The 16,558-nt window shown below is 50.7% G+C and overlaps 1 protein-coding gene across 1 annotated transcript in view; it reads right to left on the bottom strand.

Moving 5' to 3' along the window:
* Window positions 1-634: 634 nt before the first annotated feature.
* The window catches only part of PSD2 (pleckstrin and Sec7 domain containing 2), a gene marked incomplete at both ends in the record, with an annotated part of 35,747 nt that continues 19,823 nt past the window's right edge, over window positions 635-16,558 (bottom strand). Inside the window, 7 exons of the mRNA XM_084268614.1 lie at window positions 635-841; window positions 2,376-2,519; window positions 3,587-3,731; window positions 4,744-4,901; window positions 11,400-11,470; window positions 12,806-12,996; window positions 16,434-16,477. Of these exons, the coding sequence (XP_084124740.1) occupies window positions 635-841; window positions 2,376-2,519; window positions 3,587-3,731; window positions 4,744-4,901; window positions 11,400-11,470; window positions 12,806-12,996; window positions 16,434-16,477 (960 nt within the window). The remainder of the gene's footprint in view (window positions 842-2,375; window positions 2,520-3,586; window positions 3,732-4,743; window positions 4,902-11,399; window positions 11,471-12,805; window positions 12,997-16,433; window positions 16,478-16,558) is intronic.

The following is a 16,558-nucleotide window of genomic DNA, read 5'->3' on the forward strand; positions in this document are numbered from 1 at the left end:
ATATGTATATATATATATATATATAAAAAGGATAAGGTGACGGGGGCACTTCAGGCCTCTTCTGCTGTGGGCAGGTGACATTCCCACGTGTCATGCTGAAGACGCCTCTTGCTCAGTCAGTGACCATCTCGTGCCACCTGTCCTGTCGCGACGTGTCGAACGGTGCTCCTCTCAGGGGAGGGGACATGTCCCTTGTCCCCTCTGTGCCCTCCTCTGGGCTGGGAGCGCTGGTGGTGCCACAGACCATGGGCTCGGCTGAGTTTCCTGCACTGCTGGGAGCTGAGGACATGTACTGGTGGGTACTCCAGGGACCGAGGGAGAGAAAGAGGAGGAGAGAAAAGAGCAACCTGGCCCGTGGAGAAGCCCCTTTGTCGTGCAGGCTGCGGTGAGAGGGGGAAAAGCCACCGGTGCTGTTGGGGATGAAGAAGAGGTGGAATGTCTATGATGCTGAAATGCCACAGCATTGCCAGAGAGTGTCAACTAAAGCTTCTTTGATTCTTTCACTAGAGCAATCACCATGTCCTACACGGCTGTGGTTTTGCTCGTCTCATTTCCTAGGTAAAATTGTGCTCGTCGATCTAGTCCAGGAGCGCAAAGCATCACCAGTTCATCCCCTCTGGGCACGCGTTCCTTGTTAAGTGTTCTGCTCTAAAATGTCTTTTCCTGCCTTACAGCTGACAGACATGTGCCCTTGACTCAAGGAAGGGCTCGAATGTGTCTTCCTCAAAGCCATGTCATCAGCTTCCACCTTGAAGAAGCTGGTTTCGATTCTCTCCAGGTCATCTGTCCCGACTTTTATCTTCATGCACAGCAGGTTGATGTATGTCTCATAGCGGCTCTTCTGCAGGGAAAGAGGGAACAGAGAGCCTGGGAACAAGGACAGGCCACGGCATGTGTGGAAAGCAGCAGCAGTGCCACCTGTTACTGCAGGAAAACCCATTCTATACCATCAGGATCCTACTAATCACACCCAACAACTACTGCTTAACCACAGCACAATGCCTGGTCTATGCAAAGACCAGTCAACCCACACTGAAAGGGTTGAGGAGAAAGGGGAGGGTTGAGCAAGACTCTTCAGTTGCTCTTTTATGGGTGTTGACTGCCACTCTCTATAAGGTGGACACTGGAGGCAAAACCAGACCAACAGAGCTGCTCCTTCCCGATTTGAAGAGCTCCCTTCAGTCGATTCAAACACTTCAGCTTGACACTGTCCCCATCCAGCAGTTCACTCATTACTGCCAAGTTGTGCCCCCATTGCTGCCCACAGAGCACAGTGTCAAGCAAGGCACCTCCTCTCTGCCTGGGACCTTTATTATGAGGCTGGATGGGACCTCTTTCAGAGGCTTGTGTAATACTTTCCCTTTCCCCTAACATCTCAGAGGCAGCCTATACTTGCTTCTTTGTCAGCACAGGGAAACAAGCATTTCCAGAGCACATCTCCCAAGACAAGTGAGACGAATTATTCTCTGGAAATGCCGGCGTCTCCTTGCAAAATGTGAAGGCAGCCTCAGGTGGAGGCTTCTCTGCAGGCATCCAGAACAAGACATCTGGCAAATGGAGGCAGCAGCAAGCAGCTATCTGAGGGGTTGGTGCAAAGACAAGGGAACCAGCAGCCAGAAACTGTGGCTTTGGAGTTGGGCTGGGTGCTACACACGGTGGTGCAGCCCCACGTACATGGGAGGTGGGGGCATTTCTACCCTTGGAGATTTCTTGGCCACAAATTGACACACTCAGCCCAGGTTAATAATGAGGATAATCTGAACTCCTGCTGGGAGCAGGGCTAGAGGCCTCCAGCAGCCCCTTCCCACTGACACCTGTGTGGCAGGGATCACACCTTCTGCTCAAGTCTCGCTGGAACAAAATACTCTCCCACAATTAAATGCTTCTTAGGCTTTCCAGGGAGTTTAAATTTAGCTACATGCACCTTCAAAGAGTCTGCAACCAGCTGTAACACTGGTTTCAGCTTTATTTACAGAAATGGTGGCAGCAAAACAATGTTAATTCTCCCAGGGATTCCTCCAGCTCTTTACTAATGCCTCTGAAAAACTGATGCACACCGAGAACTGAACCAGTTTCTTACTTGGGACCTGAGGAAATGTCAAGTTTCAGCACAGTAAAGGAAGATCTTATTTCTCCTGTCAGTTTTCCCCTCCTCTGGTTAGAAATCACAGAGGGGAGGAAATGTCTGTTATTTCTTTTTTTTAGCTTCAGAGCAAAACAGGGAGGCTTGCTGCTGCCCCAAGACACCCACCCAGCTTGTCGGCCCTCGTCCTTCTCTCTCCTTTCACCTTCTCCCAGCATTCATTCCAGAGTTCTTACTTCTCCTCCATCAGCCAAGTTATCATTTATCACAGAAAAGATGAAAGGTCCTTTACCTCAAATATTAGGTAATGTTCTTTGAGTCTGTATTCCTCAGCCTCTTTTGACTTGAGGCTCTTCTCTACAGGATGTAATTTATGCTCTGCTAATTCATCTGCAATCTGCTTCATTTTATTTTCATGAGACCTCAGCTGTTCCTCCTGCCGAGAGAAGCGTGTCAGGTGTTACCATGTAGGAGTGCAACATCCAAGTGAACCGCCTGCCTGTTGAGCCTGCAAGGAGGGAAGCTCAACTCCTCTGCTGGAGCCAAAGGCATGTGGTACATTTGCAAATTCATCTGATAAGGAGCAGCTGAAACACAGGTATTTGAGTAAGATCAAAACTCAGGTAGGTCAGGTGCCAAGAGTAGATTTCTCTGGCACCTGGGCTTCTTCAGCATCAAAACTGTAACATGCTCTGTGTCCTTCAGCAGCCAGGCAGAACCATCAGTGCCACAAGAGCTGCTCCTGCTGCTCTTTACTGAGATACAAGTACCCTCCCCATCTGGGCTCTGAGAAAGGTGACATCTGGCCACATCTGGTTCAGCAGATAGGAGCTGGATCTCTGCCCTCATGTTCCAGGCTGTCCCTATGTTTTGGAAGTGCTAAGGCGTGCTGGCCTTTCCCTGGAAAGTGCAAACAGAAGCTTCTCTCTGGGTGGCAGCTGCCCATTGCTCTTGGCTCACTGAGCCATGGGCTGGTGCACCCCTGCCCCTTCATTCCAGAAAAACCTTCCCCACCGAGTGGGATTCAGAGTCCTGCTTTGCTAGTGGCTTTTCAGCTTGAGAAACAACAGGGTGCTGCTTCTGAGAGAAGACTTGTGAAACAAAGCAGTGCTGCAGCCTGCTGCTTGGCTCAGCAGCACCAGCTGCCTCAAGCCCAGCAACAGAAAGGTGCTGGGATGTGGTGGGCAGAGAGCGATAAACAAGCCCGAATCACCACACAGAGGCAGGTAGGGGTGTGTGTGTGTGTGTGTGTGTGTGTGTGTGTGTGTGCAGGGTTGCTTTACAGACACTGCCAGGGAAGCAGCAGCCAGACACCAGCATCTGCCACAGTTTGTCCAACTTGCCCACTCCACTCCCTTGAGCGCCTGAGTGCAGCTGCCAGGCAGGAGCTGGGGGTACTCCAGAGGGGCTCAGCCTCTTCAGCATGCAGGTCAGGCTGAGCCCCTTTGCAGTACCCCCAGCTGAGCACTGGGCACCCCTCCATCACCCTCTGTCACCCATTACCTGGCACAGCTTGGTCATGGATGAAGGCAGGAGTGGGCGGCAGAACTTCTTCATGGAGCAGATTGCAGCTGGGAAGGCTGGGGCAGAGAAAATGGCAGCAACAAGGTTGATTCGCAGGATCCAGGAGAGCATTTCTTCCTTACTTCTGTTATGGAGGAGAGGAGAAGAGAGGGGGGTGTCTGTAAATGCTCCTGACCCAGGATCAGCCAGCTCAGAACAGGCCTGGAGCCACCCGCTCTCAGGAGGGCCATGGGTGGCCTTGCTTTGAAGCCATTTCTGTGCCACCCTGGGTTGTGAACAGAGGAAAACACTGACCCCTCTGCAGTGCCCTGATGTTTTCAGGGTTGTTGTCTGCCTCTCAAAGCCCTGGCAGCCTTGCCTTCTTCCACCACCCTGGTTGCACGCCCTGAGGAGCTGGGCAGAGATAGCATGGCCACAAGGGCTGAGGGTATCCTGCTTTTTGGAGTGTGGGAGCCATGCAGCAGCGTTCCCATGGAGCGGGGTGGACCCCTCCTTTGTGTTACTGATGGGACACTGCCAAGGGTCTCTCACTGGATCACTTCAGGCACTGCTACCCCCAGCCTTCAATTGGGTTTTCAGTGCACCAATTCAGATGTCAGGCTTCAGCACCCGGCCCAACTCAGAGACAATATAACTTATCCCAGCAGGAGGCAAGAGAAACAAAGGCAGAAGATGACTCAATCACACTTGACACTTAATAGCAGAGCAACTTTCCTCTGCAGTGGCCTAAGGAAGAAAGGACATAGAGCCTGTCTGGGGAGGATTCTTTAATGAGTTTAAACAGTTTCCCCATCAAAATCTGAGAAGAGGAACCACCAGCTCCTTAGTTCAATGCCCCATATAGATTTTTCTCCCTTCCACAGACCAACAACAGAAGTTAGTAAGCCCTTTACAGAAGCAGTTACTCAGCCATTTCCATCCCAGCCCATCCTACTCATCCCCCCACCTTGGTGATAGACAAGAAAGCATCTCCAGGAGTGACACACAGGTCAAAACCATGACCCCATGACCAAGTCCTCTGCACAGCCCTGCAGCCCTCCCCTCAGCCCTCCTTCTCAGTACCTGCCTGACCCTAAATTGTCCCAGAATGTGTGGTGATGTGGCCATGCAGCTCCACGGGACGAGCTGGTACTTACGGGGCCTGGAAAAGGAAGACTCTCCAGTCTGCTGTCTTCAGCTTGAGCACGTTGGACTTCTTGCTGTAGTCAGAGGCTTTGGTTGCTAAGGCGTGGTGCACACGGATGGCATTTTTCAGATCCACTTCAGAGAGGTCTTTGTCAGGTTTATATTCGTCCTGCGAAGAGGAACGTTAATTGGATAATGGCAACACTAACATTTGCGGCGACTTTAACGAACCTGCCCCTCCTCCCTGTGCTGTGATCACAGAGACCAGGGAAAGCTCTGCTTTGTGCAGAAAATGCTAGGAGCTGATAATGATAATAATTAACATCTGGCAACTTTCTTCCATCATTAAGTTCAGTGGGAAGATGGGAAGGAGGAGATGAAAGTTTTAAGCGTAATTATCCAGAGTTATCGCCAACACGGCACATGCCTGAGGCTTTGGGGGAAGGCACAAGACAGGGCCAGTCTTCTGCAGAGCTTCACCCAGAGAACAGAGCTGGAGCCAGGGTGCAACTGCCGGTCGCTGGCAGGCTTCAGCAAGTGCCTGGCCTGGTGCTGCAGCTCTGTGGGGTGGAGGATCTGGGCTTAGGGTTGCATCGTCCTGAGCAGCCCTGGAGTACCAGTGTACCTGCAGCCAATGGGCCAGCCTGAGCGTGGCTCAGCTAAGCCAGGCTTGGCCTCTCTTTAGCTTGTGTGCCCCTTCAGCACCATCTCTCCTGTAATTCATTAGACTGGCACTTGCAAATAGCAACAGCATTCCCTGTGTTCCTGCTTTACTTTCCCTGATGAAGGACAGTCAGACACAGAAGTGGGCAATGCAGCAAGATCTCTGTAAGAGGATGGAAAACACCAGGCACAGGATTCTGAGAGGGTGATCTTGGCACAGCACTTTTTAAGGAAAAGAAGTTGGGTCCATCCTGTGTTTACCCTTTGCTTTCCCAGTGACTGAGCTCCCAGCCACTTCAAGTGATACCCTCCCTCCCACTCTGCACCCTTGCCAGCTCAACAGCTGGTCCGGCTTGGTCGTGGGATGGAAGGGTGGACAGATGGATGGGAGGATGGAAGGACGTGTGGATGGATACATACAGGTGGATGTAAGAAAACCTGGCCCTGGCTAACCCCCCACCCCAAACATGTTCAAGGCCAGGTTAGGACAGGGTGTCCTGCAAGGGTCTGCCTTGCCCTGCTGATTACAGGGGGAACCTAGGGGACATTTGCTCTTGTGTTTTGCTTTCCTTGACCGTGCTTGGCTGTCAGCACAGGGGGGTCAGTCCAATTGTGGGGTGTGTGCAAACCGGCCCCTCCAGTCTCATGGTTGCTAACCCTGATCAGTAAGACTGTTCTCTGCTGCAGGGTCAGAAAAGTGTCCCTGCTGTTGCTCTTTGGAGCACCAGGGACCAGCACTCCCCCACCCTTGGATGTGACTCACCCAGACCCTTGCTTCTCATGGGAAATAAACCCCTGAAGCTTTTCCTTCCCTCCTTTTCTGAAGCAATCATCCCATCCAGCAGAGTGGTTGCCATACTGTGTTCATCAGCACGTGATGCTTGGCCTTGTGTACAGAAATGCCATGAGGCCCAGAAGTGTCTGGATGGGCTCCTGGCTCATGCAATTTCCTTCTTTGTGTGAACCCCAAAGAAAACACCTGGCTTTTGAGTAGAGGAAGGGGCAGGTGCTGCAGGCACCCCACATTCAGGGTGACATTGGTGGACTGAGCTGCAGGGTTGCATAAATTACCTTCCCACAGTGGGATTTTCAGTAGTCAGAGGAATGGGCTAACAAAGAAAAATGCTTTGCCTTATAAGGACCTAAAATGTTATCCCACTTGTGGAGAAAATAGTTGCTTAAGGAAGACATTGATGCTCAGGCCTCATATACTACAGAAAGACTTCCAATTCTGGATGTTTTTCCAACCCTGAAGCTCTTTGGATCTGAATAAATCTGACTGTGATAACCACGACCTCTTATTTCAAGATAAACCTCCTGAAAACACAGTGCAAACAGCCAGGTTTAATGTCATGCAGCAAGGAGAAACAGCCACAGCTGCAGATCAGTTTGACTAATGCAGATCTTCACCTCGAAAGGCACCATCCTGTGTTGCCTCTACTGCCTTCAGGCTCACAGGCATCAGTGTAGGTGTAAGGAAAAGCCAAGTCTTCCTCTTTTTCTAACATCGCACCCAGTAAATCAGTGTGAGGTTGGATCAAGAAGGTTCTCTCTACCTTCTGCCCTGCTGCTGGTGGAAGCAGGCTGTGTGTGCACGCTGCTGGAGGCTCATCTTGATGCCTGTGCTGCAATGGGCACACATCTGCCAGTCCTCTGTGTGCTCTTAGCCAGGCACCGCCTACAAACAGCTCCAAGGCTGGCTGATGCCACGCACGTGCAGCTAGAGCTGTCACAATACCAGCACTTACACTGTGGTGCAGGCTACACCACGTAGCTTCCCTCTGCAGAGTCACCCCACTGCCCTCCAGCAAAGCCTGGCAGCCCTGCCCCAGAGCCTCCAGCAGCTTCTCCACACTCTGCCTCTTTCCCCTCCTGAGCTTTGATGTAGGTTTAAGTGTGTGCATAAAGGCTGCTGGGGAGGAGATGAGTCCAAAACTATAACAGTAACACAGGCACTTTCAGGGCAGGGAATCTGGTTTAAATAGCAAAGACACTGATTTATCCTAAACCCTAACTAGTACCCTATTTGGAGGAACTACAGACCATGATGTGATAGTACCACTGACCTCACCCCACCTTGGGCACGGTGGTATCCCTCCACATATTTCCTGGCAAAGGGGTTAACTTGGTGTCACAAGGCTGCTGAATTTTTGTCCCATGTGTCCTGTACTGTTCACGTGGGTCCTTTCCACTGTGCTCTGCCACCCCAGTTACCCTTTACTGGTGACAGGTTCATTTTCCCCTTGCTTCTCCAGGGGTAGGGTGGGGGGGTGTGTCAGCAGTTTTCAAGGTCAGTGTTGGGGATATCGTCTACAGGAATTGAGCCCAGGTATGGACCCTTTGTTTTGGAGTCTCTCTAAATTAATTTCATTCACTTTCATCCTTTACTGACACTCCCTGTGGTGGGAGACCCAAACTGACATGAGCTCCCCAGCTCAGAGCTTGTTTTGACAAGAAAAGGCATGCATCCATCTATCTATCTATCCATCTATCTATCTATCCATCTATCCATCTATCCATCTATCCATCCATCTATCCATCTATCCATCCATCTATCTATCCATCTATCTATCCATCTATCTATCTATCTATCTATCTATCTATCTATCTATCTATCTATCTATCTATCTATCTATCTATCTTCTGTGCCTCCCTCCACAGGGCAGCTAGATGGGGTAAGAGAGCCAGGTGAGTTGGTCCTGTTGCCCTCTGCTCTGGACTCAGCACCTGAGCAGCAATGTGAACAAAAACATGGGGCTACAGAGATTTCTCATGCTCTGGCTTGTGAGTGGGTTTTCCTCATTCTTCTTTTTTCTTCAGCCCACATCTACCAGCCTAAACAAACCATTTAACAATGAAAACTAACTGCTGTCTGGTCATGAATGTGATGCTCCAAGTAGCACTACCAGGGCAAAGGTCTGCCTGTGTGGGACAGCATCCATGGCTCAGGGCTGTGATGGGAACTCCACGGCTGGGGCTGCAAGGGCAGACCCTGCAGGAAGACCCACACCCTTTCCAGCACTTCCATATAAAAGCACCTCACACTTTATAGCCTCCCATCATCCCACTCAACACCCCTCTATGTGTAGTGATTAAGGGTTATTATCCCCATTTCACAGAGGTGAAGTAAGCTGCCAAAGGCCATAGGGTGAGTCAGTGCTCAGTGCAGATCAGAGTGCAGCGGGGGAGCGCCCTGCTCCCAAACCTGCATTACTTCCTCAAGAGAGTGCTGCATCCCTTTAGGGGATCAAGCAATTGCTTCAGCAGACTGTGCTAGAACATGCTAATCCAGAGATTAACAATGAGAGTCAGTGACATGTGACATCTCTGCATCACAGGTCTGTGATCGCTGCCTGAATCGCTCCTGACAGACTGACGTCTACCTGTCCACCCACCTACTCTTCTGCCTATCTCATGTCCACTTCTCTCCCTTTCTGGCCATTCCTCCTTTCCATACATCTACCTCCCCAGGCCCTCTTTTCCCCCTTCCTTCCTTCTCTCTTATTTCTACTCAACTTGCTCCCCAAACCCAAACTGAATAGAGTTTCCTACTGAATTTACAGGAATTTCCTACAAAGCCTAGATTAAGTGAAAAACTGGGCAAAGACAAACCTGTGCTCCATGGTGTTAGATGGGTCTGGAAGTAGATACTTTCTCCTTTATCTTCACATCAGATAATCTTTTCCCATTGATTTGTGCTCAAGCCAGGTTGTACCTTATGTTTATCTGCAGACATCTTCCGCTGAGAGTTTGGGAGGCTGGCACACCGTTTCCTTCCTGTGTTGCACAATCCCTTGTTCTACAAACCACCCCACAGGCAAGAAATTGCACTAAGAATCAACAGAACAGGTGGATGGGGATCCACTCTCTGTGACGGTGCTGTGAAAGTTTGGAAGTGTCAGGGCAAGGGCTTTGTCCTCATGGTTTCATCCTCCTGTCCTGTCCCTGCAAGCTCGACAGACACTGCCTACAGCCAAGCCTGGTCCAAGGAATCCTCTGAAGACCATATACAGTCTGGCAGCAGCTCCTGACTAAGAAACCCCTCTTTAGCCAAATCCTTTCCCCAAATTTTCTTCAGGTTAATTTTAGTTGTTGTTCCAAATGCTACTTCCTTGGGACACACTTGGCCATTCCAGTCCCTCCTGCTGATTACACATCAGCCAGAGCTGCTATTGACCAGACAATGTCACAATCTGGCCAGATCTTACATGTTTTGCTTCTTCAGTCCTTGTCCATAATGAAAACCCTCAGTCTCTTAACCAATTCCTCCTAAAAGTCACCTAAAGAACACTGGTCTTTCTGCCATGTCAATCTCATCCTCACTCTTTCTTTATATTTTAAACACTTAGTACTAACATAATACTGACTATGTTAATATAACAGCCTGGACAGTTGCTGCTGATAGCCTTGTACAGCAAAGAAAACCCAACCCCTCTGCCCCATGAACAGCAATGACACTCAGTGTTGGCTTCATGGCTCCTTCTAGTGCTGTCCATACAGTCAAGGAAATCATCACTAAGATGGATTTTGGTCCAGCACAGGAAGAAAAATCTGTCCTGAAAGTGTATTTCATCCCAAATATACACCTCAACAGACTGACCTCGAGAGACATGGCCTGGACCTCCATGATGACAAATTCATTTAGATCCAAATAGTCCCTGTGATTTTGATGAAATTGCTTGGTTTTCCTCCCTCTAGAAATATTGTCATAAAATTAACCATCTCTGGTAGCTCTGTACTAGTTAAATCCTCATGCATCAGCCATGGACAACATGGGGACCTCTTTGGTGGAGACTTGGGACATGAGGCTGAGATGTAAGAAGAGTGCCACTGACTTGCAGAATGCTGCTCTTGGAGAGCAGGAGAAGATCTGGGCTCCTCTGCATGATGCAGCTTCCCTCAGCTGAAGGAGCCAGTGGCAAGGCTGTAAAAATACCACTTGGCTAAGAGCAAGCCATACTGTAAATCATGAACAGCTGCTGCCAGCTTTCTGTTGGCTTTGTGACATGTGCCATAGGATCTGGCACAACACAGGAATCAGTGGGGTGTGCTGTGAGCTCTGAGTCATAATTCCATGCTGCCCTCAGGATCTTTCTGCCTTCCTTATATAATCCAGTGTTTGTTTACTCTCATTGCTCTGGAGATAATACCACAGTACGTAGGAACATCTATCCACAGGGAGAGCTGTTCCAGTAAGGTGAGTTCAATGGGTTACTGCACAGCATGTGCTACCAGGGTAGTTCAGACCTAGTTCAGTGGGTTATGCTGTTGCATGATTAACAGACATTTGGCATCCCTGGCTGGCTCACACTGGCACCCAGGTGAGCCCCTAACCAAGCTCCTTGGATGTTTCCACATAAAGACTATCCATGGAAATCCTCCTAGCATCCAAGTGTCTTGCAAGGCAGAGAGCTCAATGCTATAGCAGGGAAGCTCTTCTGTGGTGACTTTGCCTCCCATGAGGAACTGGGATCTAAACTTGTGTTGACTAGAGAAAGTGTCACTTGGCAACCCATGGAAGGACCCAGCTCAGCAAGGTTCTGAAGGAGAAGAGAAACTTTAAGCATGGTCCATAGAAGACTCAGTGAAGCTGCTCATAATCAGACCTATGCCAGCAAATAAAACAGTGGGCAGGATAAGGCTGATCTGATGCTCTACCTCTTCAGCTTCCTATTGCAAGTCTCACTGACATCCTATTTCACCTATTCCATATTACCTGTTCATTCACCCTCTCAACAGCTCCTACTTGCTGGGACACTTCTGCAGGTATCTTGCCTCAGTGTTCCCTCTTTCATACTTCCTGTACAGCCCTCTTTTGAGGTTGTGAATAACCTCCTTACCAGGAACACCACCACCAAAGATGATGGCATCCTCCAGCTGCTCTCTGGAGGAGCTCTGTAGATGTCCATGGGTGCATTAGGACCCTATGGGTCTCCTCCTTGGGACAGTGTGACTGCTTTGGAGGCAGCATGAAACAGCAAATGGGTTAGTCCACCATGGTTACCTTTTGTAAATAAAGGACGGTCCCTTTAAGCACAGCATAAAATTTCTTCCAACCTCTTCTTCCTCTGGGAGCTAAAAAAGGAAGAACATTTAATTATACATGTCTGCTCTGACACTGCTGCTGGAGCTTTACATATCTGGTGAAACCAAACCTTCTCTGACCCACTGCAGGCATGCACTGATGCCCAGACCTCTGACCTCTCCAAGCTATTGCTTAGGAGTGGCTTGTCACCAGGGACATGTGTTTGAGAGACCTGAGCTGGGAGATGCAGCCTCTCAGTGGGAACACAAGCAAGTCAAAACCAGAGATGAGCTGGTATGTGGGTACCAGCAGACACACACAGGAAGTCTCTGCTCCTCCAAACCCAGGGTCATCTTCCTTGGGCTAAACGCTTAACAAGCAGAGACATCCCCTGAACTCCTCTGCTTCAGATGAGTTAGGGAGACATACCCTGTATAAGGCAGCTTCTGTTCCACTGAGGAGGGAGCTTTACCACCAGCCATCTTGAGACACTTGGGGACAGAGAGCTTGCTAGAAACTAGAGAGGGGATGGGAGTTGAGGGGAGCCATCTACATTAACACGAGACAGCTGATCCTCCATGCATGGGCTATTAAGAAAATGCAGGAAGCCTGGACATCTCTACTCAAGACTTCTAATCAGCTGTAGTGACTGGTCTAACCATATCAATTAGCAAAAGGGTTATCCAAGTTTTCATTAATCTCTGATCATTAACCTTTCCCAAACACATTTTCCTGTACCTTCCCTGTAACCCCACATGCTGGCAGAAGAGCTACGAGGCATCTGCTTGCTCAGCCAGCACGTGGCAGCACGTGGTAGAATATGGACAAAGCTTCACAGATCAGACTGTTCCCAAGGTCAGGGCTGGTGTGGACAACTGCTGTGGAACCAGCTTCACCCCACTGCTCAGAGTGTGGGATTCAGGATTATACCCATGAACAAGGTGGGACACCAGGTCTGTCTGTGTGGGACAGGCACTGTCAGGTTCCTTGGCAGTGAGAAGGGAAAGCTGAGGCCTTCTGAAAACAAATGCCTCAAAATACCCTCCCTTCCTGTTCCCTGGCACTCATGGATCTGGGGATCTCTCTTGTCTCCCCTGGGATGCGGTGAGGAAATGCCTTCAGCAGGAGAACCAGAGAGAAGGCTGGGGTAAGGCTCTGGCACTGCTTGGGGCACATTTTCCCCAGTGAGGGTGAGGGAGCCCTGGGACAGGCTGCCCAGGGGGTGTGGAGTCTCCTTCTCTGGAGAGATTCCAGCCCCGTCTGGACACCGCCCTGTGTGCCCTGTCCTAGGGACCCTGCTTGGGCAGGGGGTTGGACCCCATGGGCTCTGGAGGTCCCTTCCAACCCCTGTGACTCTGATTTCCTCCTGTCCCACTGACACATACTTCTCTTCCCATCCATGTCTGCGTGGGTTTTGCGCGTGAGGACGCCGTGCTTGTAGGTGACTGCGTTCAGCGCCTGGGGGATGTCCAGGAAGGGGTTGCTGCTGTCAACAATCCTGGTCATTTTCTTTGCACTGGCTCCAAATTTGTCATCTACCAGCTCCGAGAGAGACTTCCTCAGCTCGTCCTCATCACTTGGAAACAAAGCCAGAGAAGAGATTGAGGTGAGGACATGCGGGTTGGCTGAGTGTGCCCTGCCTGCTTTGGGGTTAAAGAGAGTTACTTATTACATGACTAGCCATAGAAAGAGAATGAAAGGAGATGCAGGGACTGTAACACATCAATGATGGTGAGCTGGACACAGCTGGGAGGAGGGTTTCTGGTAGATAGCTGTCCTTGTGGTCCCACTGTGAGGTTACTCAAAGCAGGTAAGGGAATGGGTGCTTGTCTGAACACCAGGAAACTGAAGACACACCACTGCTGAGAAATACAAGCACTTCACTGGGGTAGTTTCCAATTCTGTGCCCTAAAATCACAGAGAAACTAGAACTTGTATGGGAAATGATACTTCCCTGTGCCCCGAGACATGAAGAGGGGAGAGGAAACAGGGTAATTCTGCTTAAGGGGGCCTTTTGCTGAAGACCAGGTATCACTGGGGTTTCCCAACCTCTGAAATGCAGTCTCTGTGGCCTCCTAAGTTCTGAAAGAGCTTGAGAGGTCTCCTCTGCATCTCTGAGGAACAAAAGCTCTGCAGACATTAGGGAGATAGGTCACTTGATCAAAAAAACCAAACCCTGGAACAGGTGATATGCCAGTTCCCCATTTGCATCCTCAGGGTGAACAGGCAGAGAGCAAAATATGCTGGTCATTTCCATAAAAATGGAAATCTCCTCTCAGATGTCTTGCACTAAACCCTGGACAGTAAGGGCTGCACAGCTTCAGAGAATGTCCACTGATTCCACCCAGCCTGGATCTTCCTATTTGGAGGAAAATCTACTCTGGCACAGAGAAACTAGAACTTGTATGGGAAATGATACTTCCCTGTGCCCTGAGACATGAAGAGGGGAGAGCAAACAGGGTAATTCTGCCCTGTGTGACACCAGTCAGTGTCTAAATGCTGTGAGTGGTCACCTGAGGTTGCAGATTAGACTAGGGCCAAACCTCAGCTGAGGAGTGACCCAGGGATGGATCCACGAGCTGGGGTGTGAGCAGTAACATACCACACTTCCACATTGACAGCAAGATGGCCAAAGCATCAGACACCTCTTGGAAGAGAAGGATGATTTCTCAGCCCTCAGCACCCACAGGAGTCCTGGGGCTTAGGCAGAGCCCAGACACCATGCCTGGGCAGGCAGTTAGTGGGGCTGAACTGCACCAGAGGGACCCCTCCAAGCTCCTGCTTGCTGCTGGGATGATGGCTGTGTACTGGTCTGTCTGGTTGGGCTTTGTGAGCAAGGGCACTTCATCCCCTGGGATGGACAAGGACAGAAGACAGAGAAAGCAGCAAGAAGAGGCTCCTGCCTGCGTAAGGATACGACTCAGTTCCACACCTCCCAGTGAAAACCAGGTTCCCCATGTCGGGGAGCAGAGGAGCTGAGAGGTGCAGCCTCTCCACCTGTCCCTACACACCAGCAGGTCCCAGGCTGCTGTGGGGGTGAATGAGGGGTGGCAAGGGGTGTGTGGAGGAGGCCAGGCAGGGGCTGCTGCCTGGAGCTGCACAGCAGGCCCGGGGGATGCTGCCTGCACCCAGGGCTGATGCTCTTCTGCTGAGCTCCCTCACACAGCCCATGGCAGCGGCCCCTCCGGAGCTGCAGAGCTCCCTCTCGCGACCGCAGCATCCCCCGGCGCAGCATCCCCCGGCGCGGAGCCGGCGTGGCTGCCGCTTCCCGCTCACACAGCCGCCGCGGGAGATGATGTGTAAGGTGAAATCGGCCCTGTGTGGTTCCCCTAAGAACCCGCTGCCCTTCCAGGGACACCGACGGAGACACCGGCCCCCAGCCAGCACTGCATCCGTGGGTCTCTGCAGCACCGGACCCAGGGAGCTGGGTGGGGGGAGGTGGGATCAAACCAGCTCCAGACAAGTTTTCTGGACAGGGCAATAGGAGGAGAAGAGCAGGTGATGGAAATAATGGCCCAGACTCTCAGTCTCACGACCCTCTGGAGACAAGAGAGGTCTGAGGGCAAGGGAGGGAGGAGAGGAGGGGAGAGGAGAGGAGTCTGCTGTGTTAGCTTGGCTCTGTCATGGGCTTCCCCGTGGCAGCAGTGGGGGGTAGGGGGGTGTATTTGGGCTGGGGAGAGCTGCACACCACTTGCTGAGGTTCCTGGCTTGTGTCCTGGGTGGCAGGGGGTGATAAGAGGGGTGGGGGGCAGGCAGGGTGAAGGTGCTGTATGACCTTGTCATGGAGGACACCAGGGACCTGTTCCCAGGCTTGTTTCAGGGTAGCAAATGATGACCTGGAGGAGACAGTGCACCTCACCAAGCATGTGGATGACATAGAAATGAGAAGTAAGGGACAGCCAGTTAAAGGTCCAGAAGCATCACTAAATGCAGCACCCCAGTACTGCCCTGGGGTGGTCCTGCAGAAGGCTGGTTGGGGAGCCACTCCACAGAAAAGACTCTGGGGCCACAGCAGGATGAACAGTTTCTGCCAGGCAGTGTCCTGGCAGGGACAGAGGCCAAGAGCAAGCTGGGCTGTGTAACAGAGGCACAGGGAGGAGGCTAAGAGAAGTGACCATCCTCCTCTATTCTGCACTCATGACATCATATCCTGATACAGCAAACAGTACTGGGCCCCCAAGACAGGGAAGGGTATCCAAAAGGTGGAGAGAATTCAGCATGGGCCACCAAGATGCTGGGGCTGGAGCACTTGCAATGTAAGAAGCGACTAAGAGAACTGGACTTGTCCAACCTAGAGAAGAGATGGCTTATGGGGATCTCACAGCAGCCTGTGTGATATGTATGAAGAGGTTATTGAGGGGACAAAGCCAGGCTCCTCACTGTGGCACATGGCAGAAGGACAAGAGACAGTGGGCATAAGTCAAAAAAACCCCAGTGGTTTTAAATGGATGAAAAAAAAAGTCACTCTCAGAATAATTAAATATGGGTTCATGGATCCAAAGGGGCTGCACGTTCTCTACCCTTGGAGGTTTTCAGAATCAAACTGAACAAAGCTCTGAGCATCCTGGTCTGAATTCAGTGTTGACCATACTTTGAGGAGGAAGCTGGATCTCATAAGGTTCATTCTTTCCTGAGTGATTCTCTATTTGTGAGAGAGGGGTTCTCACACTATTTCCAGAAGTGATGGAAATTCTCAGTCACTAAAAAACCCCAGATATTGAGATCCTTGTAGAAAGACCTCTGAGGCACCTGGAGAGGGACCAGCATTTGTAACAGAAAAAAAGAGGGCATTACCTTGCTTTAGATCATACCTTCTGGACCCTGTGTCCACAGATTGCCACCAATCTCTCCATCTGCTTTTGTGTTTAAGCCATAAAACCCCAACTTGCCTGTAGAAGGGACTTCAGCACTTAAGGGATGGTTCTGGAAGCTTCCAAGGCTAGAAACATGACTCAAGACCTGCCAGCTACTTTTAAAGACACGTGATCTCTCAAATGTTTAACATATACTTACATGGCCCACTCCAGCTTCTCATTCTTGATGGAGTTATACAGTGTCTGAAACAAGAACATGGCATTAGCTGTGTCTCTCATGGAAGACGTGTGTGCATGGTGGAGACCACCTCCTCCACACCCTAT

Source organism: Gallinula chloropus (genome assembly GCF_964237585.1).
Source record: "Gallinula chloropus genome assembly, chromosome: 10".
Taxonomy (NCBI): domain Eukaryota; kingdom Metazoa; phylum Chordata; class Aves; order Gruiformes; family Rallidae; genus Gallinula; species Gallinula chloropus.